The 23,848-nt window shown below is 41.2% G+C and overlaps 2 protein-coding genes across 3 annotated transcripts; both read left to right on the forward strand.

Annotated features, from left to right (window-relative positions):
* On the forward strand, positions 1-4,913 carry dkk3b (dickkopf WNT signaling pathway inhibitor 3b). Its single transcript, XM_028408381.1, has 7 exons — positions 1-270; positions 998-1,117; positions 1,248-1,328; positions 3,192-3,284; positions 3,733-3,877; positions 4,484-4,634; positions 4,714-4,913. The coding sequence occupies exons 1-7, from the start codon at positions 103-105 to the stop codon at positions 4,736-4,738; spliced, it is 783 nt and encodes a 260-aa protein (XP_028264182.1). The 5' UTR covers positions 1-102; the 3' UTR covers positions 4,739-4,913.
* A 741-nt stretch (positions 4,914-5,654) lies between these two features.
* On the forward strand, positions 5,655-22,797 carry far1 (fatty acyl CoA reductase 1). Of its 2 annotated transcripts, none has more exons than XM_028407739.1 (13): positions 5,655-5,780; positions 12,112-12,212; positions 12,776-12,892; positions 13,398-13,573; positions 14,332-14,511; positions 15,020-15,197; positions 15,781-15,825; positions 16,213-16,340; positions 16,434-16,501; positions 17,258-17,429; positions 20,025-20,154; positions 20,658-20,785; positions 21,041-22,797. In XM_028407739.1, the coding sequence occupies exons 2-13, from the start codon at positions 12,141-12,143 to the stop codon at positions 21,198-21,200; spliced, it is 1,554 nt and encodes a 517-aa protein (XP_028263540.1). In that variant the 5' UTR covers positions 5,655-5,780; positions 12,112-12,140; the 3' UTR covers positions 21,201-22,797. The 2 variants fall into 2 exon arrangements, with proteins under 2 accessions (XP_028263540.1, XP_028263541.1); XM_028407740.1 differs by lacking the exon at positions 17,258-17,429 and adding an exon at positions 17,971-18,142 and having other exon boundaries at positions 21,041-21,200.
* The last annotated feature ends 1,051 nt before the right edge of the window (positions 22,798-23,848 follow it).

Here is a 23,848-nt window from a genome sequence, read left to right on the forward strand (position 1 = left end):
TGCGAGCAGCGGTGCGCGCTCCGTGCGTCACAGCGCTCCGCTATTCTCGCAGACGCACACAGTCAGCAGCAGCGATTACAGGAGGAAGAGAAAGAAAGAAAGATGTCCGGCATCATGCTGCTAAGTTTGTGCCTGTTTTGGGCGAGTGGTGGTGGAGAACGTATCCGTGACACCTTGGAGCGGGGTACGCTCAGTTTGAACGACATGTTCCGAGAGGTGGAGGAGTTGATGGAGGACACCCAGCACATACTTGAGGAGGCAGTGGACCAGGTCTGCGTCATATTTTATCCATTTATACAAAGCTGGTGTTGTGGTGAGGACTTTAGTAGGAGTTCATGATAGGACATGTATCTGTGAGATAGGATGTGATAGGATTGGGCTGTTTAGGTGGTCGGGTTACTTTTGACCATGAGACTTGTAACACTACACATAGTTTCCATGTCTAGTAAGGGCTGACCCACATTCAGTCATCATGATATCAAGGCTTATTCAGTCAGTTGAATAAAAGGCACCACTGCCTTAAGTCCAAAAACGACTTTTAATTTGTAACTCCAATGTGATTTTTTTTAAATTCTTGTTAAAGTATTTTTACTTGATTGTAATATAGTTAAATTTGTATGTAATATAAAGTCACAATTTATAAATTTCAAGTTTGTGTTATAGTTATTTTGAAGAGCATAAATGATAACATTGGCGGTCTAATTACAATGTTTTGTTGTATATTCTTATATATTTCATTAATCATTATTATCCAGGTGCAGGATATTCACTAATGAAAAATCCTAGCTTGTGGCTCCTCCTGCTAAAACTTTACTTTCTAATCATAATATTAACCCCAGTTATAATTTTTCTAGATCTGTTATTTTTCTTCTATGAGGCTTCACGTCTAAGTTTTTTCCCCTTCATGTCATCCAAGAAATGGAGATTAGTGTCTGTTACCATATCCATCCTTTGTGGATAATAGATGTATAATATTATTTGTGTATGTATACAACAGATAACGACTGAGAGTGCCAAATCAGCTTCATTGGATCTGCGTACTGACTACCACAACACAACCACAAAGATGATAAACACTGGAGATAGAGTGATTAAGTTGTTGGATAGAACTGACAAGGTATGGGAAAAAATACATTCTGAGGAATGTGATGTATGTGCAAGGAACCAAAAGACTGTTTACCTTTATTTCCACATGAGAACAAAACGTAGCTTTCCTTGACCTGCGTCATCCTCTGTGCCATGTGCAGGAAACCGATAATAAAACAGGAGAGACTCATCTGTCACACGTCCACATGGAGATCTCTGGCCAGTGGAACAGCGTGAATCATGTGAGTCCTTTATTTGTTTTCGTATCTGATATGAAGCTGTATGTGACAGTGTGCAGTGTAAAAATGGTCTATTATGTGATGTTGATATCATTTTAATGTAATCTGTTCACCGACTGTAAGGAGAGACAGAAAGAGGTGGAGCTCTGTCTCATACTGTGGCTGCATTGTCTCAACTCGTTTAAGAATGAGCTCATCCAGCAGAGAGACCTACTGTATACTTTTCATAGTTCCAGCCAACAGGAGACTTTTGGATTGAGGTCATTTTTGCAGCTTGCAGCCTGTTTTGCCATTTTACTTTACAATGGTGGTTTTGATCTTTTTGCTTTCCTGGCAGCTGTACAGATGGTGGTTTTGTTAATGGAGCTCACTGCTGGAAAAAAAATACCAAAGGAAGCAAGTAAGCCTGCAAGCTAGACTGTGCAGGCAGGGTAATGTTCCCCTTTCCCCTCTAAAATCACTGCAGTGTGACTGTAAGTTTCTACAGTTCTACAGGACGTAACACATTCAGTTGTGTACTAATCGAACATTTTTAATGGGGAATCAGTGGGGTCTGACATCTACCTGATAAGGGGCCACACTATCACAGGGCCATACCACACTGATCTCTGAAACAACTATGAAAAGTCTGCGTGGGAAGCGGACAACAGAGAGCTCTTACACCATTGTGATGAATCTGAAGTTGCTTACTTCTACATATACACACATATTTTACTCCTTCCACCTGCAAATCAATCACCCCTCACATATGTCTTTTAATATATCATTAATGTAGGTTTTGTTTCTCATTATCTCAGTATTAAAAACTGAAAATGTAAGCTAAACTCCACTGATTAAATACTGTTTATTTTGCTCTTTAACTCAATGTCTTGTTAGCTCATTGCTGCCCTCATCTGGGTTTACCCAGAAGCACAGGGTAACAGTGAAATAGGCAGGGGATCCTCACAGACAGGAATGAATTCAAGCAATTTTGAGGCAGAAATAACCACTCAGGGACTCTTTAGAGGCCTTAATCACTTTTTGGCAGGTGAAAAATATCATTTTATGCAATTTGTTTGCAGCAAAGACAATGATTTTTACGTTTTATCCAACAGAATGAAATATTGAAATTCATCTGAAGTTAGTTGTGCCATGGTTTAGAAACAACAGGCAGGCTAAACGAGGACACAAAGAGAGTGTTTGTAGTGCACATCTATAAAGGTTTCATTAATGCAGAATGAATGGTTTTAGAGCAACATATGACCTATACATCATTATCATCATACAGCTTAATGACTAGCAGATCCAGTCGGTCTGATGTGCTGCTTCAGGGACTTGGCTCTGACTCTGTGCTGATTTCCCACAGGCTTCAAGCACAAAGATAAAGAGCCACAATGTTTGCTGCTGTTTTTGGCAGACAGGGTTTCCTCTGACCACTGGCAAAGACTCAAACTAAAAATCAAATATTAGCATAAAGAAAAATCCTTCTAAGTAAAGTCTGCAACACTATCTGTGTCCCAACACAAAGATGCAGTTTGATGTATGTAGAGGTGATACACTCTAAAAAGAAAATGATTTACCTTTGTGTATGACTTTTTTTGTGTGTTTTTTTTTTGCCAATTATGTGTTAATCCTCTGAAAACTGGGAACAGAATGACTCCTGCCCTTCTGTATAATTCAAATGTCACTGATGTTGTCCATCACACAGTTTCCATGGAGACACAAACAGGCTGGCAGAAACCTCATAAACACTGCCAGTTCATTAGAAATAATGTATAATAACTGTTAATGTGTGTCTTAATGGTGCCACACTGTAACAGAAAATTAAATATTAGACATTGGTGCTCTGTTACTAACTATACATGTAACTGTTCATATCTCCCATAGGAATGCATGGTGGATGAGGACTGTGGTGACCTGAAGTACTGTCTGTATGAGATTGAGAACTCTAAGTGCCTCCCCTGCATTCCAACAGATATGGTGGGTGTCACTGCTCTGCTCCCTTAAAGGAGATTTCTGGTGTTTTTCCTTTTTTGGGAGTCTAACTGATCACGACAAAATTGTTCAAAAAGCTTAATCTCACCAGAATAATGTGAATAAATATTTCCAGGGCATAAAAATTACCATTATATTTGTCTGTGTATATTGCATGTCAAATGTATTAGGGACTTTGTGGGAGCCAAACATAAAAAGATAAGGCAGTTTTGTCTGAAAGTTGATTTAAAATTGTGATAAAATATAATTGCAAACCGCAGTTCTCTCTGTCCAACACTATGCCATGTGATTAGCATCAACCTGAAGCCACATGTCAATGAATGGACATTCATGAAGTGACATGGAACAAAATTTCATATGAACACAAACATCTGCCACTGAAAGAAATTATACCTGCCAGTATCCCAATAATGTGTCTTTGCATGCTGTGCAGCCCTGCACTAAGGATGAAGAGTGCTGCTCAGATCAGATGTGTGTGTGGGGCCAGTGTACAGTCAACGCCACCCAAGGAACAGAGGGAACAATCTGTCAGGGTCAGAGCGACTGCAGGCCCAACCTCTGCTGTGCCTTTCAACGGGGTAAGCACCAATCTAAAATAATACAGCGACTTACTGAAAAGACCCCCTGAAAACATATTTCTTACTGACCTCTAGTAATATCAGTAACGTTAAATATTTCTGGAAATAATAACTCAGCCATTTAAATAGTTTTCCAACTACTGTTAAAATTCTGTATTATACTATGTGGCCAAAAATAAATGGACACGCACATGTGCCCCAGTAGCGTCCTGCTTGTCTGTTTTTATTTTAATACCTGGAAATCTTAATGCTACAGTCTATTAAATCTACAGCTGATGATTGCTTGTGTTATTGACTAATTATCAATTGTCCTGGCCCTCATGAGACTTTAAAAACGCTTTTTAAAAAAGCAGACAGGAAACCAGAAGAACGGAAACAGGAAATGCATATGGTGACTGGCTGTCCACATATTTTTGTACATAATAAATAATAATAAATCTGATTTGTTAAAAATACAGTCAAACCACATACAGGATTCATAATATAGAACCACACTCTAAACTCAGCCCACAACAGCACACACTGCTTTGGGGGACTCAGCATAGCAGAGCAGGCTAACATGTTAATATTTTTTTAATGTATCTTTCTCTTCCCTGCTTCCATTAGAGCTTTTGTTTCCGGTATGTAACCCCAAACCAGAGAAGGGTGAGTCCTGTCTGAACCACCCTAACCTGCTGATGGACATGCTGGCCTGGGACCAGGAGGGGCCCCGGGACCACTGTCCCTGTGTGGACGGCCTACAGTGCCAACCTCATGGGTGAGGAAATACACTGTAAAATGAGGTTAAGATGTCTCTCTCTTTTTTTTCTATGAAACATTAATTTGTCCTCTTGCAGCCGTGGATCAGTGTGTGGGGAGTGATGCTGGATGTGGAGAGCTGCACAGGAGGATATATCAAATTGATCACCCACCAAAGACGATCCACCTGTAATCTACGGCTTGAGGACAGAACTTGCACTTGCTGTATTATTTATGCCTTAATATCATATTATGTATATTACAATGAAAATAAAGGACGTGTTTTTAGTTTTTGTGACTGAGAACCAAGCATAATGTTGTAAGGGTTAACCTCTCTACAACACAAAGAACACTAGAGGGCAAACTTTTGTCTGGTTTACAAGGAATAACACACAGACAGACCCACTCATGATATCATGGAATACGTTTCTAGTATTCTAGTATTTGAAATCTTTATCTTGTCATGCACAATTTACAGATGGAGAAAAAAACTTCTTATCCTCTAATATTTACATCTTTTTTTTGGTTTCAGTAATGTGCAGATAAAAGGTAATAGTTGTAAACCTTAATTAAAATGTTAGCATGTTCAGGAGCTATATATTCAAGTATTTATCTAGAATGTACTGTATTAAGACAAAAAAGCTCAGAGTGTAGCCTCTGATGATCTACTGTTAAGTCCTTGTCATTTTTACATGGGGCCATTCTGGGTTTTTGTACATACAAGTTGCCATGTTTGCTCTGCTGCGTGCAGCTGGAATGTGTCAAAAATCAGGTTACATTCCTAGGGTTTCAAAACATCAGGCAGAAAGGATGAGGACAGAAATGACAGAAATGATCTGTGCTCAGCACTTGCAGAACCTCTCCTTTATAGGGCTTGTCTTGATAATTGCCTCTCATTTCCACCTGTCGTCTGTTCTATTTGCACAACAGCAGCTGTAATTGATCCACAATCAGTGTTGCTTCCAGAAAACGGTAGGAGTGAGACATCTTCTCCTTCCTATCTGTGCGGAGACCCCGGTCCAGTGACGTCAGTGATGTTAATAGGTTGATATACCGCCGGTTTCCTGGTGAGGGCTCATTCTGTCCCTGTCAGCAGCACTAACACCGCTGCTCCGCCTCAGCACCCTCATAACTTCACAGACCGGAGGAAGCGTCCATATTCTGGGTACGTACACGTTTCTCATTCACGCCCCACTTTGTCTGTGCTGTACTTCTTCAACTGTGGCGCTCGTTAAGAGTTTTCTGTGTGTGTGTAACTGCGAGCTGCTCAGGAAGAGATGCGCTAAAAGCAGGGAGGGGCGGCTTAAACGCAGCTGCTTCAAGAAATACGCAGATTATGTAAAGCAAGTTTTGTACACCTGAGCGCCACCACGAAGTAATGTTTAAAAATGAGGAAGCCATTTCGACGGCAGCAGCAGCGGACGCTGAGCTGAGCGGCATCACTTCAATTTACTCTGCAGTAATCTTATTAAAAAGCCAAACGTTAGCGGCGGTGGCTTCCAGCGCCGTGTGAGCTGTGTCTGTGATGATAATGATGTGAGGCAGCTGTGTGTAACGACAGTCACGAGGAGCTGCTGCCTTCGTGCAGCCGTGCTGGGGTCTGGTTTCAATGTGTGTGTCTGCTCTGATGTGGTTCTTCTTGTTGGGAGTTGATGCGGGTAAATGGTGCCCTCCTCAGGTTTTAGGTCACTACTTGAAGTTAAATATTTTTAAGTCCCTTTGTTCTCTAAATTACTTTATCAATGCTGCATTTTGTTTGCCATCCAAGTGTGTTACTGATCCCTGCGTTGCATTGGCAGAGTATCTAATCTATCAGAGAAAATGTGATGGCCAGCAGTGCGTTTGGTTTTAACACTGAATGGAGGTCCTGCAGGAAAAAGAAATTGGCCTTACTACATTTGTCAGCCAATGGAAGGGACTGCAGGACCTACGTAGATTATACTGCATGTCTCTGTGATTAACATTGACGGTTGTAATCTGCAGCAGGTATCTGTACACCTTGCCCGAGTGGGGCAGCCAAGACCAGTGGGGACTCTCTGCAGAACGGTTTCAACTGTGGGCTCTCATCAGCCACAGCCATCTTGAGCTGGTTTTAGCTCCTGGTGGCTTCCTTTAGTAGTTTTGACTCCAGAAGAACTCCACTCTGAAATCTCCTGGTAGATGCTATCCTGATGTTGGAGTTGATAAAACGCAGTGGATCAACAGCAGCTCAAATCATCAGAGGCTGTGGTAACTTTACACTGCTGGACTTGAAACAACTTGGATTTTGTGTGTGTCCACTTTCTCCTGAGACTCCAGTAGCTTTTATTTAAGAGAGAAAAAGCTTAGAAAATGTGTGTAGATTATATTACTTTTTTACTTTATTAAATAACTGATGGAAAGAGGTCTGTACAGGCCCACATGTGGGGATGTTGCAGTGTGACATTAGTATGGACAGGAAGTTGGTTTCTGAAAGAGTGTCATCTCCTGCAGGCCTTAGATTCTTCTTTTTTTTTTTTAAGAAAAAGGTGCTTGGTTGTCTTAAATATCTTGGTTTTTAGACTGCTGCTGTTGTCTGCGTTTGGTCTGTCCTTGCCAAACAACCAAAAGTCAAAATGTTTTGATTAAAATGGCTGCTGATCGCATAGCTATGTGAAGTGTGTAAATTTATCATTGCAGGTTGAGACTCATCACTGTGGTAGCAAAGAATATGGTGACGTTTGTTGCCAAGAAGCTGGTAAAAAATTTTTTTTAAATATAGTGAGCTGAAGAGTCACCAGTATGAAGGTGTTTTGTGCTTCTTTCAATGTCTGCAAAGGAATTGGTATCGGTGTTGGCTAATTTCACTATAGATATTTACTTTATTAATCCCCGTGGGGAAATTAAGTTGCAGCAGCATATCAAAAAACATTAAATACAATAAACAAGCAAAAACTCTTATATACATGCACATGACAGCAACAAAAGAACATGTACATACACACACAGCAGATCTAAGAAGCATAAACACAGTTAATGTAACGGAGCAGTTTGAAATGCACCTGTGATGATGCTTTAGTCAGAGTTAGTGAGCACAGCTCTGACAGTCACAGAGGAGTTTGACAAATCTGGCATAAAATGGGCTTTACAATAATAATTCCTTCATTAGATGCCATAGACTGTATGAGTCGGTTTAAGTAACAATCTTGATGTAAAAGCAGCCGTTGGCCCTTTATGTGATTATTTTCCTATCAAAGAGTTAAAACAGTCAGCTTGTGTGTTAACTGCTGCCTTTAAAGATCTTCAGGATTGCTCCTCTGAGACCATTTGTCAAGCTCTTAATGTTTCCTCTGAGTTTCTGAACCTCAGCCGCAGGTGCCCAGTTTAAGCATTATAATGCATTTGATCAATAATTTAGAGGGAAGCATCAGGGATCAACTTGCTGCCTGTCTGCTTGGCTGTAAGGTACAGTAGCTCTTTCACAGACACTTGATCAGAAGGCAGCAGTAAGTCTTTAGATTAGAGTGTTCTGTGTAAGGTTTTAGTTATTGCCGAGCAGCTTTCAAGGGCGCACAAAGACAGAAGCTTCTCTTTTGCCCCAGTTCTGCATTGTTTGCAGTAAAGTGCATACATGTAGTGACTTAAAGAGGGCATCAGCTTTGTGTAGTTTAAATTCTGGCGTCTTTCACCGTTTTGTTTGTTTCCCAAGATATGGACTCACTTGATTTGTAGACAAGGCAGCAGGCGGAAACCTGAGACCTCCTGCATTCAGTGGCAGGAGCACAGCATCACCCCACTGGTTCAGAATAATTCTTGATCCCTGGCAAAGGTCCCTGTCACCCCTTCAGTGGAACAGGAGTCCTGGTCAACTGCCTGGTTGTTGTTTCTAGTTTCTGGCATTTAAGAGCCATAATTGAGGAGCACACTGCAGAGGATTGCTATCACATGTTTGTACTGGCAGGATGTGCAGGGCAGCACACACCCTGACTTCACACATAGTTACTGGTTGGTGTAACATTCCACTGTTTGAATGAGGGGAGGTTAAAAATCTGAAATGCGAAACACTGAAGTTTGCCTTCTGTTAGTCTGATCCTGTCTCCTGCTGCTCTTTAGCTTCACTCTTCACAATTCCTGCTTTCAGGTGAAGTAATGCTTGTTGATCCCAAAAGTTTGAGTGCTTCTGTCAAATCTGTGCTTCCTGCTCCTTGGTAAGAACTACAACAGTTGGCTCCACCTTCAGACAAATGTGTGATCTAATTTTATTGCCAATGTTTTTAAGGCATCTGTCCTGTTCTCCTACTGTGTGTCGTGGCGCTTCCTATATATGATCTGCAGCCACAGGCCAAGCCTTCTGTTTTCAGTATGCAAATTAAAGAATCCTTAATATGTAAACAGCAGTTTATGTAACACATTTAAAGCAAGAGTACAAGTCCATTTCCATGTCAGACTACTGGCCACTAACTATCAAGGAAATATGCCCTGGAGAAGTAGTAGTAGTAGTAACTGCTTTTTCCATTGATATTTGCTTTTAACAAGGACATTGTATAGCCATTACTAGTCAGCTCTAATGGAAGTCTGAATTTTCAGTGTACAACAGCTGTTTCAGCTATGTGACAAAGTGACTTGCAGCTCCTCCTTTTAATTTTTGAATTAACCCCCTAAACTCCAAGCACACCATTGCATCTTGTTTTTTTTTACTGCATCTCTGAAGAAGTAAAGGGAACTAAGAGTCCTTTGTGCAGTGTAACTTCATTATAAAGCCATAAATTATACAACACTTTATGAGAAAGGAAAATATCTTATAAAGTTTTTTTTTTTTTAAAGTTACAGTTTAAAACTACTTTGAATTTCATCTCTGTAAAGCTTGCAGGTAGCTGAGAACACTGAATTTTCTGCCACTGACTTGTGGTCACAAGTGAGTCAGACCTGGCTTTAGTTGTGAGTAGTGCAGAATATTTTGTTAGTTACAGAATTTGATATTGCTGGCTCTTAACATTTTTAGCTTGGATTTGGTTATATTCCCAACATGATGCATTCAAGGGCCATCAAAAAGCTCCAACCTACCTCTCTGACTTGTACATTCAGGAGCTGCAGTGCATCTTGGCCATGGTCACAACTGAACCCTCACAGGCATTCAGCTGGAGCTGGCCACTTGGCACATGCTGTGATGCAGCAAATTATTCCTCTGCAGGATTGGCTGGGGCCTGAGCAGGGAGCCAAGACAGCGGGAGCCTAAGAAGTTGTTCTCACCTCAGGCTGCAGAGCCCACGCAGCCACAGTAGTGCTGTTGTCATAGTAGCGGTAAACTTCTAATAATGTCCCCTTTATCATTCAGAATCAGTACTTATGTGCTCTGCTCTAAATAACTGGTTTAACCATGACTGTTAGTATTGGTAGTTGTAAAACTCAGACCACAGAATCACCCTTTAATGGCTACAGCTATTAAAGACAGTTTTTATAAATGAACAGCCAACAGTACTACAATTTTTTTTTTTAAAAAATTGATATATTTACTGAGCAGCAAAGTTTGAATAAATGATATTTTTGATTGAAGTATTGACTTTATGGTTAATTGGCATATGTGTAAAACAGAAATTTCAAAGCTAATAGCTAAATCAATAATTGTCATTTATAATCCAGTTTTATTCAGATTATATTTATTTGTTGCAGCCCTAAATCTGAATGATTCAAGAAGTCCGTCCTTAAGATGGTTTGTGTTGTCCAGCTTTTAAAAGACCTCTGTTAGCTGCACTAGTTCGTCTTTGTGTGAAATGCACACAACAGACTTTCAGTAGCAGCACACACTTGTCTCATCTCAAACTTGTGAAAATACCATTTCGCATGTTGTCACTCAACGGTTATGAAGGATGAAATGGACTTCAGTATAAATGAAACTGTCATAATGAAAAATGGATGTTGGCTCAGTCTTTATTGTCCCAGTTGGAGATCATTGCACTGTACACGTTCCACACAAAACAGCATGACATTAATGCTCCAGTGCAGCCTCAATTCATGTGCATGCATATTAATGACTCCTAGTGTCTGCCAGTAGTCAGAGGACATATCTGCCAAAGTGAGGTCATTTCCATTTTAAAGTTTCTGTGACTGGATGGCAGCAGTATGATGAAGGTTGCCACTAGAACATTATCGTTTGCTCTTATTTGCATTCAGCCACACGGCAGCTCTCTTCTGATAGGCTACTGAGATTTAGATCAAACAATCCTTCAGACACTTGCACATGACCAGCTGAAAACCAGGAGTCATTTTCTCCCTGCCTTAACGCTCCACCTCGTCCAACAGGTTTGATTCATACAACAGCAATGCATTATGTGTCTTATGTTATTTCTAGGGTAACCATGCTACTCTCTAATTAACAAGCGTGCACTAACAAGATAGTCAAGCAGCAACCTCTATGGTTAGGATATGAAGTTTATGTGAAAGTACAGCATTACTAACTGTAGTTCCCTCTTAGGGCTGGAAGTGAGACAATGCCCACAGCTCACATTAGGTTTATAGAATAGAATGTTAAGCTTCTACAAATGTTCAATTGCCTTAAAATCTAAAAACCAACAGAACTTTTTATTTTAACCCTATATTGCCTAAAATCATTGTTGTAAATCCATGAACCGTTTGTGCTAGAGCTCATTCATTCTGGACCTCCTTGCTGCAGTAAACTATCAGATCTACAAGACACAACCCAGCTTTTGCATGCAGTGGCATTAAAGGAGGCAAGGCCCTGAAGTCCATTAAATTGCCTTTTTTTATAGCTGATAAAGACGGTGAACAGTTATCTATTCAACTCGGTTTGTATTGACAAAACACATGTATTTCAGTAGTGTGGTGTTGTGTGGCTTTCATATTGTTTGGACAAGTGTTTTATAATCGGTTTTACTCACATGTCTGATAGAAGAAAGTGTGGTTAATGATTGGTGGTTATCACCTGAATGGCTTTATCAGCTCTACAGTGGCTTTCTGTTTAAACTGCAACATAATCGGAGTGATAAGACCTTGCTTAAGTCATAAAAAGATTATGCAGCAGCATTTTTGATATTTCTTACTTTTTAAATATTTGAAAGTAAGACCTTGTAATGGATTTAAGCAATGTTCTAAATAAAATGATGCTGATATCTAGACACATGGCATTATGTAAAACCTAATATTTTGCCATGGGACAAAATAAAACAAAAGCAAGGTTTAGTTCTAATGAACCTTTTAAACTGCTTTTTTACCGTTGGGTCCTTTAGTGGAGTGACTTCAAAACCAAATGGCACCCCTTTACCAACCCATAAGGCATTATGTGGTGTGTGTCTATATAAGAAAGGGCTTCTTGCTTTTCCTGTTACACTCGATCAGACTAAGTCTGATAAATGTTTATTGATTTAAGGGTTAAAAAAAAATTCAGGACAGGTTTGACAACCTTGAACTCTGGTGTCTGTCCGAGTTCACATCAGGCTGTCTTTATTTATGTGAGAAAACTTTCCTGATGTCAAGTCCAGCCTTGAAGTTGGTCTCAATATTGTAATCCTCCCTCTGTGCAGGTGCAGCTGTGAACAGGACTGCAGACATCATGGTGAACATCCCAGAATACTATGCACAGAAAAATGTGCTAATCTCTGGAGCAACAGGATTCATGGGCAAGGTACAGTGACTCAACCCAATAGTTATGGGCTTTTGTCTGCCTCCAACATGGCAGAATGACACAAGACAGGCACTCTATACTTATTTCGTCATGCTATTCTGCAAAACGGTTCCTGACTAAATTAGTTGGTTCCTCAACACACTGCATTTTTTTTTACATGTTAGGTTCTTCTAAATCTTGTCATCTCTTGCTGATCAGCCAAGTTCTTGTCACATGACTGCAGATCACAAGTTGGTCATTTGCAGGTTCCTAGTTGAAGAGTGCAGGGTTTTGTTGTTGCAGATGTATTTTTGTATTTAACAAAGACCACTTGACAGCTGAAAGTCGGTTCTTTTCCATTTGTGGATATTAAAGATTTATTGTTGCAAATGTGACAGGCCTGCTTTGGTGTTGAGAGGGTTAATCAGCAGTGTAAACATATCATTCATATGGTGATGATTTTACTGCACTCTCCTCCCAGCTGCCATTGTTTGATTTCCAGGCATGAGTCACTTTGTCTTCCAGCATGCTCACTCGTTCCAAAGAGGAAAGTAATTCTCTTTTTTTTCTTATGTTTATTACAGGTGCTGCTGGAGAAGCTGCTGAGGTCCTGCCCGGACATCAGAGCCGTCTACGTGCTGGTCAGGTCAAAAGCTGGGCAGAACCCTCAGGCCCGCATCACTGATGTAATCAACTGCAAGGTAAGGAGCAGGCAGAGGAACAGGATAGCCAGATCTGCCACATTTTGTTTTTTATAGGGGGAATAAGGGAGGAGGAAGAACAATGAGTTGCTCAGCAGCTTCTTACACCTGCTGTGTACAAACATGCTTTCAGTAGAAGTGTCTGTAGAGTCCAGTTCAAAATTCATACCTCCCTCAGACAGCATGCATAACATGCATAACTTTGGGGTCAGAGATGACCTAAGAGAATACCCATGTCCGTCAAGGCTGCCTGGCTGTCCTCTGTTTTCTGGTAAACGTTGTGGTGTAAACGCCTCACAGATCTCCTGCAGTGTTTTGTTGTTTTCAGCAGAGCCCTAATTATTTTCCTTTTTAAAATGAAACCAAGTTTAATTATTGGTGACTTTTAATAGAATCTTGTGGCTTACCTTTGTTTGTGTTTTATTCATAAGCATATTTCTTTAAATGTAAGCAAATATCCAGGGATTTGTACCCCTTTAATCACATTGCCTGTTTTTACCCTTAGTTGTTTGAGAAGCTGCAAGCTGAGCAGCCAAACTTCGCAGAGAAGATCATAGCCGTCAACAGCGACCTCACACGGCCTGAGCTAGATCTGAGCAAAGAGGATCAGAGCATCCTGGTTGAAAACATTAACATCGTCTTCCACTGCGCCGCCACCATCCGCTTTAATGAGCCACTCAAGTAAGTAAAGTTTTCCCCTGCTTGTTACCTTGCAGTGTAAATCAGTTGGCAGATCTGTCAAAGACTCATTCAAATGAACGGTGTGCAATATCATCAGTGTTTGGTTGGCTTGTCACAAACATTGCTGGGGTTGACGGATTGTATCACCGTTTGCAGTATATAGATACCGGACACTTGTCTTTTACCCGCTGAAGTATATACACTGAGAAGACTAGTTTTTGGTTTCACCTAATGCCATTTAACACCCAGATAGCAGTTGAGGTATGGAGGGCAGCTTGCTCCTTGTGGTAATCCTCTAGCATGAATAATTTTAGACCTTGAATACATGCATTGACACTACATTATTAATGGCAATATTTTATCTGTAGGCACACAGCAAACTTTTCTACTACAAGGTAAACGTTTCTGTGATGGCACCTTATATTTTTTTAACGGTGGAAAAAAATATGGGTCTGCATAATTGCTGGCTTTGTGTTGCTGCCCTGCAGATTACTGCTTGCTTAAATCTAAAACATCATAGTTTCATTCATACAAACGGCAATTCAGAGCCCACTTCACTGCAGCTTCTCCAGCTGTATTGTGGGTAGCCACAGGTTTTGTTTTTGGTCTCTGAAGAAATTTAATGGTACTAAATCACCAGCCTGCAACTGCAGTTTAAAACATCGTTGCAACATAACTCAAATTTGTTTTTGGCCTTTTTTAACAAATCATATTATGAAAAATAACCCTAAATCTGTTCCTTTGCCTGTCACCTTTAGAGATGCAATGCAGCTGAATGTCCTGGCCACACAGATGATGCTGGCACTAGCACACAGGATGAAGCACCTGGAGGTCTTTATTCATGTCTCCACAGCCTATGCCAACTGTGACCGAGAGCTCATTGAGGAAATCGTCTACCCTCCCCCCGTAGACTACCGCAAACTAATCGATACTCTGGAGTAAGCTGATCTGTTGTCTCATTTGTGCAGGGATGAAGCAGCTGAGACTGTACATCAGTGTGAAATTATGTTTTTAAATGTGTATTTCTTCAGATTGAGAGATGCATTATCCAGATTAACGCCAGTGATGCACGTAGATAAACTCTGGTTTTACAGTAAATGTGAGATTGAGTGAGATTAGTGTGGCGACTGAAGGATTGTATGTATAGCATGGAACTTTGCATAAGGGTTTAATGGTGTGTGAAGTACAGATTGACTGAGAGGCTGAGATGCTAATAGAAAAGAGCTAAATGGGCTGAAAATGATGCAGAGATAATCTAAGATTAAAATTCCTTTTTCTTTTTTTTAAATCACAAAAAGCAAGTACAGAATAAAAGATTCTGGATTTTTCAGCACAGCCTAGGTGTCACACAAATGTGTGGGTTTATAGAGGCTTGAATTTAAAGACTGTTGTAAAATCAGTGAGTGTAGCATAAGTAATACTAATCCAGCCTTTCTTCGGGTCCAGCTGGATGGATGACGATCTGGTATCAACCCTCACTCCCAAGCTGATTGGAAAGCGTCCTAACACCTACACCTACACCAAGGCTTTGGCTGAGTATCTGCTGCAGCAGGAGGCTGGCGATCTCAATGTAGCCATCGTCAGACCCTCCATAGTGGGAGCCAGCTGGAAGGAGCCAGTCCCAGTGAGTAATACAGACTGTTGCACTGCGTTTTTATTGTTGCTCTTCTAAACGTACCGAGGGGGGAACACACTGAAGAAGTGTAGATCACAGCATGCAGTATGTCATTTTCAGGTTTGTCCTGGTTTCATATGTGTTAAAGGAAAGAATTTTTATAACAAGGCCATGTTAAGTACTCCAAATTAACAATTTTGTTTTTTTTTAAATAAAATCAGACTGCTCATGTAAACTTGACCAAAGCTCTTTGCTGCCAACACACAGGAATTCTGTGCAGTTGAGCAGCAAACATGATGATGTCTATGATAATGGAATGTGAAATGAGGAGGCTCAGCACACCTTTGGGCTGCACTAATCACTGTTAGAAGCAGAAGGGTTGTTGGCGTTCCGGTTTAGGAAAACCGGCAGCACCTCTCTGAATATCTTAAAGGCACACTTCAGCTATAAAACTCAGAAATGTTTCTACGGCACTGCCATTTAGGTCAACTTTAATGTGTAAAATGTTTCATTGTGACTAAGAAGTACATAAGTTAAATAATCAACTGGTCATGTCAGTGCTGAATTTGTTACTTTTGCTTCTTTGTTTCAGGGCTGGATTGACAACTTCAATGGGCCGAGCGGAATATTCATTGCGGTAAGTGCAGGAGGTGATTATGGTTGGGCTGTGTTCACATTTTAACCCTACAGCCCATGATAGAAACCATGTCTGAATGATATGATAAGACTGATTTAATGTCAAATTCTAAAGAAAGCTAGGAATAAAAACTACCATGTCAAAATACATTCAAGTTCAGCTGCATCTAGAAATGTTGGTATGTTTGAATGTGGCATCAACTTGAAATTCTTGCAATGATTTGACAGCATGCTCAAAGTACTTCGGCATTTTTACGAGACAGGAGCCCTCAGATGATCTATTATATTTCTGAGTGGCACTGTATGACATGCTGGGTTCTTTCCTTTAATATGCTGCATATAGTAAAGTAGGTGAGTAAACTTGCTTTCTTTCCGCTGCCACCTGCAGGCTGGTAAGGGAATCCTACGTACTATGAGAGCGTCTAATGACGCCGTGGCCGACCTGGTGCCTGTAGATGTGGTCATCAACGCTACAATAGCTGCTGCCTGGTACTCTGGATCACAGTTGCTTAACAGGTTGGAGAGCCTTGTGGGGGAGCAAAACATTCTTGTGTGCAGTCTCTTGTGCTAAAGTGTTGTATTTTTAAATGCATTCTCTCTTTCTTGCAGAACTAAAAACATCCTGGTGTACAACTGCACAACTGGTGGGATCAACCCGTTTCACTGGGGGGAAGTCGGTATGTTATTTAAATCTTTGCTACCACAGCTTTGAGTAAGCGCTTCTGTTAATGGAGGCCTAGGAGCGTTGAGTGTGGCAGACCGTGATTGTAACATGAGCCATACTCTGCCACACCTCCACCTGAAGCTTTTGTTCATATGCTTCTCAGGGACTCTGGGTTAGAATTCTTGCCCTGTTCAGATTTTGTGGTCGTGAGGGGGAAACCTGCTGCCCTAAGTCACAATATTGTAAAGTTGTACAGCAATTTCCATCCTCAGAGCGAGGATGCTCTTTGAACTTCTGATCAGAGCACAGACTTATGATAGATCCACCCAGATTTTCCTTTTCTCTAAGCACTTTAAATTAAAGCTACTGTATAAAAAGCCCCTGTCTCCCCCTACTGGCAGTAAAAGCAATGACACTCAAACTGTCACCACAATGTATGAAGTGTGGTTACACAAATCCACATCCCAGACAAGGGGCTTTTGAGTAATATGAGGAACATAACTGTAAAAGCCAGTGCAACTGCTAGCCAGTTTGCTAATGTAGATTAGCATTGGTTTGACACTTACATTTAGAGGTGTGTTCTTGGCCAGAGATGTTTGTACAATATGTGGAGTAGGCTATTTAGCCATTACATTTACTCCACCCAAATAGACTTTCCATGACCAGTAGTGACAGTATTTTAGTTGTGCTGTCTATTTTTTTTTTTTTTGCAGCTTATCGGGTCAAAATGCTCATTGTTGCTTTTTGTTGAACAACCTTCTCTTCTTAGAGTACCATGTAATATCCACTTTCAAGAGGAACCCCCTTGAACAGGCCTTCCGTCGGCCCAATGTTAATCTCACATCCAATCACCTAATCAATCAGTACTGGATCGCTGTGAGCCACATGGCTCCGGCCTTCCTCTATGATCTGTATCTCAGGCTGATTGGACGAGAGCCCAGGTAACCTCGTCATCGCCGACCCGGACGTGCCGTACCTCTGCTACTCACAAACCACCCTTACACACACACACACACACGCACACCTGCTGCTTTACTTCTTTCTTATAGCGTAGTAGCCTAACGCTGTAGCTGCTAATGTGTACCAAGCTTGTGTGCAGTTTTGATGGAGATGAAGTGTGTATAACCCAGCTGCCCTCCTGAACATCCAGGGTGTTACTGATGGGTTCTGCACTCTTTGCATTTGCGACTTTCAAAGTTAATGTTTTCAGTTGGGTTTCCAAAAATGTCTGCAGTGAGGTTCATCTCAGTCCAGCTCATAAATGGACTGAGGTGGACTTGCAGATGCCGTTTGGGAATCCAACCCAGGTGTTGGCCCTTTTTGAAGAGCCTGTTGTAGCTGCTGAACTGTCCCAACATGGTGAGAACCATCTCATGTTATGTTGCTATTGACAGGCTAGCCGCGATGAAGCCATCACACAGGGGAGGAAACGCACATTCATCTCGTCCTCCTTGTCCTCTCGTGTGTATGTCTTTCCTACAGAGTACTGTATAAACATGACCTTCAAGACCAATCCCTTAGAGCAGGCCTTCAGAAGGCCCAATGTCAACCTGCGCTCCAACCCTTTTACTAATCAGTACTGGACCACAGTCAGCCACACGCTACCTGCCCTGCTCTATGACGGCTATCTCAGGCTGACAGGCCGCAAGCCCCGGTAAGGTTGCAACCCCTTGTCCCCACCCTCTCCCTAATTGTGTGTTTATCTGGCTAGTTGTGTGGGATGGTGGAAACACAGATGGGCCCAGGGCAGAGGAAGAAACAATGTTTGCAGTGTTAGCTTTTTTTAAACATGACTTAATGGCACCAGCTGGGCTTTAATAAAGACAGCATGTCATGATGATTTGGTCTCTGCTAGAGCATGCGTTGGTCAAAAGCAGTTTTACCATCCTGCTGAACACGACCCCACTGCATGCAGATCATTGTTCTCTAAAGTTGGAGGTATTTCAGTCGTAAACGCTGCAGAGCCGTTCGAAAACTTTCCTCTATCAGATGTTCATCGGCCACATTTCGCAGTGTTTTGCTGTCTGAAATGAACTCGGCTTAGCTCACACTGTAAGGGTGCAATTTGATCCTAATTGTTTGTCAGCAGCTGCAAGTAATTTTTTTTTCTGCCTTTGTGCTGATCAGACATGCATGTTTGTCTGCTTCACCTTCACTGAAAGACTCTGAGTCACCGCAACCTGCCAACATTCGTGGCAATTAACCACGATTATAAACAGGCTAAACATTACATGGAGGCCTTTTTTCTTTAATTGGCAAAAATGCAATCATCAACTGAGATGTAGTTAATTTATAGAAATAGTAAATAACTGAACAAATGTGCAGTTCGAAGACTCAGGTTCTTTTGTAAGGTGTTCCTGTTAATTCTTACACTACTAACACAACCCCTTTTAAATTATGATTACTAACATCTAAAACTAACAAAATCTGACTGAGAAGAGTGAAATAACTGGATTTGACTGGTGTTACCAGGAGGACAGCGTTGCATGAATTGGCTTTTTAGGGGCATAATGTGTTAATTTTGGGTAATATATATGAACTTAGTTTGAGCCAAATTTGGGTCATGGGTTCAGGTAAGGTGTATTGTCTGTGCTCCTGGCCTGTACACGGGTTAAATCCACAGAGACTGATACAAATCAGTCTCTGTGTCCACTGTCTACTTGCAGTGCTATGAAACAGCTGGAAAACCTAGATCTTATCACCTCAGTACAATGCTAATGTCATATTGTTGCTGTCCAATGAAAATGCATGTCATTACTTGAAGAAAGTTGGATACCTTTACAGAAAAAAACAGAAAATTAAGGTTAGCCTAGACTACAGTCCTGGCATCTATAGATGAGAATTTACTTTCCCAGCACCTGTAAAGCTTTTTTTTTTTTTTTAATTTGAAAACTGAAAATAGACCCCCCCCCCCACTTAACACACCATGTATTATAATTTTGAAGGATGCTAAAATTGAGCTACAATGCCATCCTCTTTGCCTCTCTCAATTGATCTGAATACTATTCAGGTTTGATGTTCCTTGTGATGTCATGGGTGTATAGGCCCCTCCCTCAGCTGCTGCAGCAGTGCACTTTTAAAGATGCACACTGAAATGGCCAGTAGGGAATATACAAAACTCATGGGGACAAATTCCAGTTTTTTTTTTTCCCACAGGACAGCGACAGTAATTTTATATCATACTTTAAACTCACAGCACTACAACTCAGGTGATCACCTTTTAGTATTAAAATCTAACCAGCTTAGTGTAATTGACTGTCATGTACATAGTATGATCTGAAATTTAAAGGGGGTGTTGAAAAAGCTGAAATGGCTTTGTGAATTTCTACCATCCTAATGATCATTTATAGATGACACAGCAGTCTCTGGTAGTTAAATATTTCTTTGTTTCCGTAACCTAACGCCCCAACAAGGTCCCGCTTCTCACTTCTCTCACATTCTTTTTGTTTATCCATCCTCTCTGTCTTTACCCATCACCATATCCACTCCTGGTTTTTGTCTCCTCGTTGTCCTTCTCCGTACATCATTTATGACAGGATGATGAAGACAATCACTCGCCTGCACAAAGCCATGATGGTCCTGGAGTATTTCACCAGTCACTCCTGGGTGTGGAACACTGACAACCTGACCATGCTGCTGGCCCAGATGAGCCCAGAGGATAAGAAGGTAGGAAGCTAGACGAATAAACTGACTGCTGCTCTGTTCCTCTCTGTGGAGACAGCAGACAGACTTGCCCTTCAGTGTGTTAATGTCTGATGGTAGTCTGGTCACAGAAGGGGCATTCATTCGCAGCTGATGTCACTGTGTAGAGAACAGAGACGCTGCAGTAATCTGCATCTCCGAGGGGCACATTGGTGGCATCGAGTAGTGTAATGCTCACACTACAAGCCACACTGTTCAATCCAGTTGATTTATTTTAACACATCAGATTTGCTTGTCTTGACTGTACACACTATATCCAATTCACCTGCCTGAGCTTCTTTTGAAACTACCAGTTTCTTAGGGTGACTTCCCACACGGTTCTATTTCAGTTACCCGGTGTTTCAGGTTAGCACTGATTTTTGCACCCAAAACGGAGTCCATTGTGCAAAATAATGAAATGTGTTCTAATTACGTCTATTCCAGATCTAATAATAAATATTGAATGGTTGTGTTCTGTGTTGCGGCAGGTATTTAACTTTGATGTGCGTCAGCTGCACTGGGCAGAGTACATGGAAAGTTACTGCATGGGCACCAAGAAGTACGTCCTGAACGAAGAGCTGTCAGGGCTGCCAGCTGCACGCAAGCACCTCAACAAGTAAGGAAGCTGCTCTTACAGAAGGCTTTGGCTTCATCTAGGTCACATCCAGTAGATGATAAACCTCCACATTAGTACTTCATTTCAGCCTTCCATTAACCACTCCTAACATTTGCCAGGAAGTTGGAAAGGGTAATCCCTTCAGCTCATCTACATACCCTCAGCCTGCATACATGTAAATTGCAGATTTTCAAAGATTTTAAAGCAGAGGGCATAAATTAAAAATAATAGCGAGGTTCTTATCTCTTCTTCCAGACTGAGGAACATCCGCTACACCTCCAACACCATCCTGGTGGTGCTCATTTGGCGCATCTTCATCGCCCGATCCCAGATGGCCAGAAATATCTGGTACTTTGTGGTGAGCCTGTGCTTCAAATTCCTGTCCTACTTCAGAGCATCCTCCACCATGAGATAATGAGCGACGGAGGCAGTGGCTGTTGATTATGAGAGGTGCCCCCCCCCCCCCCCAAAAAAAAACTTTGTTCATACTTTTTTGTGCTTGATACATGTTGGCATTTTAAGGGAGAGTCTGGCGCAGGGATCAGGATTAAAGCTCCCATCTTTCCCTCCGTTACCAACACCAAAGCCATTTCACCCAATGTCTAACAGTTGCACTGACAACTTGTGTTATGATTCGTCATGATTCGTCACTGGGCTTCTCTCCCTTTTCTTGCTTCAATGGCTCCTTCTCTAATTACAACCTACAAGCACAATATAGATTATAATACAGTGGCTTTACCCAGTGCCTACAGACTATTCTTACATCAGCAGATCTTGCAGCTCTTCAACGGCTTCCTTTGTGTCTGAGGTTTTTTTTTTGTTTTTTTTTTTGTTAAGCCAAAATACCTCTTAGCTAATGGACTCATAGCTCAGCTGAGGATGAGACCGGTGGAGTTGAGGGGAAGATGTTTTTTGGTACACACTAGTTTAGTGGGGCACACGAGGTGTGACACTTGCATGCATTTTCTCAGCATCTCAGGCCATAACAACTTCAAGCTTCTGCACGTTTGTCCCCTTTTTTCCGTTTGTTTTTTTTTAAGGAACGTATCTCGACGCATGAGCTATTTATAAGATTGTGTGGTTGTGTGAAGGATTTTCCCCGAATCGTGCCTGAACTTTGTCAATGTTCTAACAATGTGAAGAGCGCAATCAGATCTATGTTTCTAACTATTTTGTGTATATCTCTATTTAGGCAGACTTCAAAACAGACATGTATTTTTATGCTAATGACATTGTGTGGCTAGTTTACCAACTGACTTGCTGTAAATAATAATGTAAGTGCAGTAGGTTTCAGATCTGCGTCATGTATTTGGTGCAGAATGGCTAATCCAGCATATCGGAGCTTTAATCTAGGCTAGCTGCTTCCCATTTGTCTGTGTGCTAAGCTACGCTAACGTGTTTCTGCGCCCTGCTTGAATGTAAAACGAGTGCAAGGAAAGCAACACGTCTCTCCTCAGGATTCTATGGGCCATCAGATTTGATTGATAGCAGCCTGACCCGTCAGCAGAGCCAATCAGCTCAGATTTAGGGCCATCATAGAAACACATTGTTTGTACACACATTTACATACAATTACTTAAATTAGTTTTTCATGTCATATCTTATGGTTATTTAAGACTTAATGTGTTTGTTTCATAATGAAATGTTACATCTTATTTTGTGTGTGCAGATGTGACGGTCTATGTATTGATCACTTCACGGCATCAAAATAAGATTTTCATCACATGTTTTGGTCAGAAGTACATGAGTCTGTCTGTGTAGGCTGAAAAAGGCCGATATGCTTTCAGACTTGTTACAGTGTCATTTATTAAAAAAAAGTGTGGGCGTGACGCTCGTTTCATGGCTCCCTACTTAAAGCAGCGTTTACTGTCTGATTGTGGATAGGAGCTCTTGCCAGTTATTGTAATGTTTGGAGTCTGAAACTCCAAAAAGCTTAAAAAATAGATCACTTGGGTGCCTTTTGTTTGTAAACCAAAAAAAGGAATAAACTTTTGAATCCTCCTGATGCAGAAGTGAAGTGTGAGTCCTTTCTATTGACACTGAAATGACCTGAACCATTAGTCTCAATCTGTTCAGCTGACCCGTTTCCTGTGGTGCGTGATGGATCTGTTCACCTCTTCATTCACTGTAGATTAAAGTAGAAGCCATTTAACAGCTCTGTTAGGATTTAATGCTACCATTCAGGATTACACTCTATGAATGGAAGGATTGGCCTGGCCTCATTTGGGATGGCTCAATTTTCATTTTGTAGAAACGGATTGAGAAAAATGCTGCAAATTTGACATCTTAAGACTTGTTCTCCTGTGGTTTCTTTTAAAACCACACACTAGCTCGTGCTCCGACTGTTAGTCCATTCAGGAATGGGTAACTTGATTACTGGTTCACATGTGCCGTCGTCTGATCTGTTGCCCTTGCATAACTGTGGTTGCTAAGCAAACTGACGCTGGAGGCTATGTCTAGATATTGTTTCACACAAGAGGTTTGGTTTCTCAACAACAGCCACCAGACAAAGAAAACATAGTTTCATATTTATCATCTGAAATTGAAGAGCAGCTGCACAGATTTGGGTGGGTCAAGTGTGACTAAGCTTTTGCAGAACACACTACAGTTATAAAATGATTATTTAAAAGAAGTGCATGTACATATGTGTCTATTCAAAAACAAAACGGCATTTTTGTCTGCAGCAGCTTGAAAGATATTTGGCCCATTCTTTGTACAAAACGGCTACAATTCTGTGTTCTGTTGGTGATTTTCCTTACAAGGTCCCTTGTGACCTCGTAGGCTATAGACATGCAGAGAGAGAACTATAAGGAAGACACTTTATCCATACTAATCTTTGTTGATGGATCACTCACTACCCTGTGGAGGGTAACGATGGACTTGTATTTCCTCCATTTGTCTGTCTGTGGATTTGTGGAGTCCAGACTGTTCAGAGATGGTTGTGCCTGATGAGCAGCAAACAACCCCTCAGAAATGTCATTTGAATATGCCAGATGATTTAAATTTTAAACTCATAAACATTAAATACCCTCCTGACTGACTTGTGGAGTAAAGCCAAATACA

Source organism: Parambassis ranga, chromosome 6 (assembly GCF_900634625.1).
Source record: "Parambassis ranga chromosome 6, fParRan2.1, whole genome shotgun sequence".
Taxonomy (NCBI): domain Eukaryota; kingdom Metazoa; phylum Chordata; class Actinopteri; family Ambassidae; genus Parambassis; species Parambassis ranga.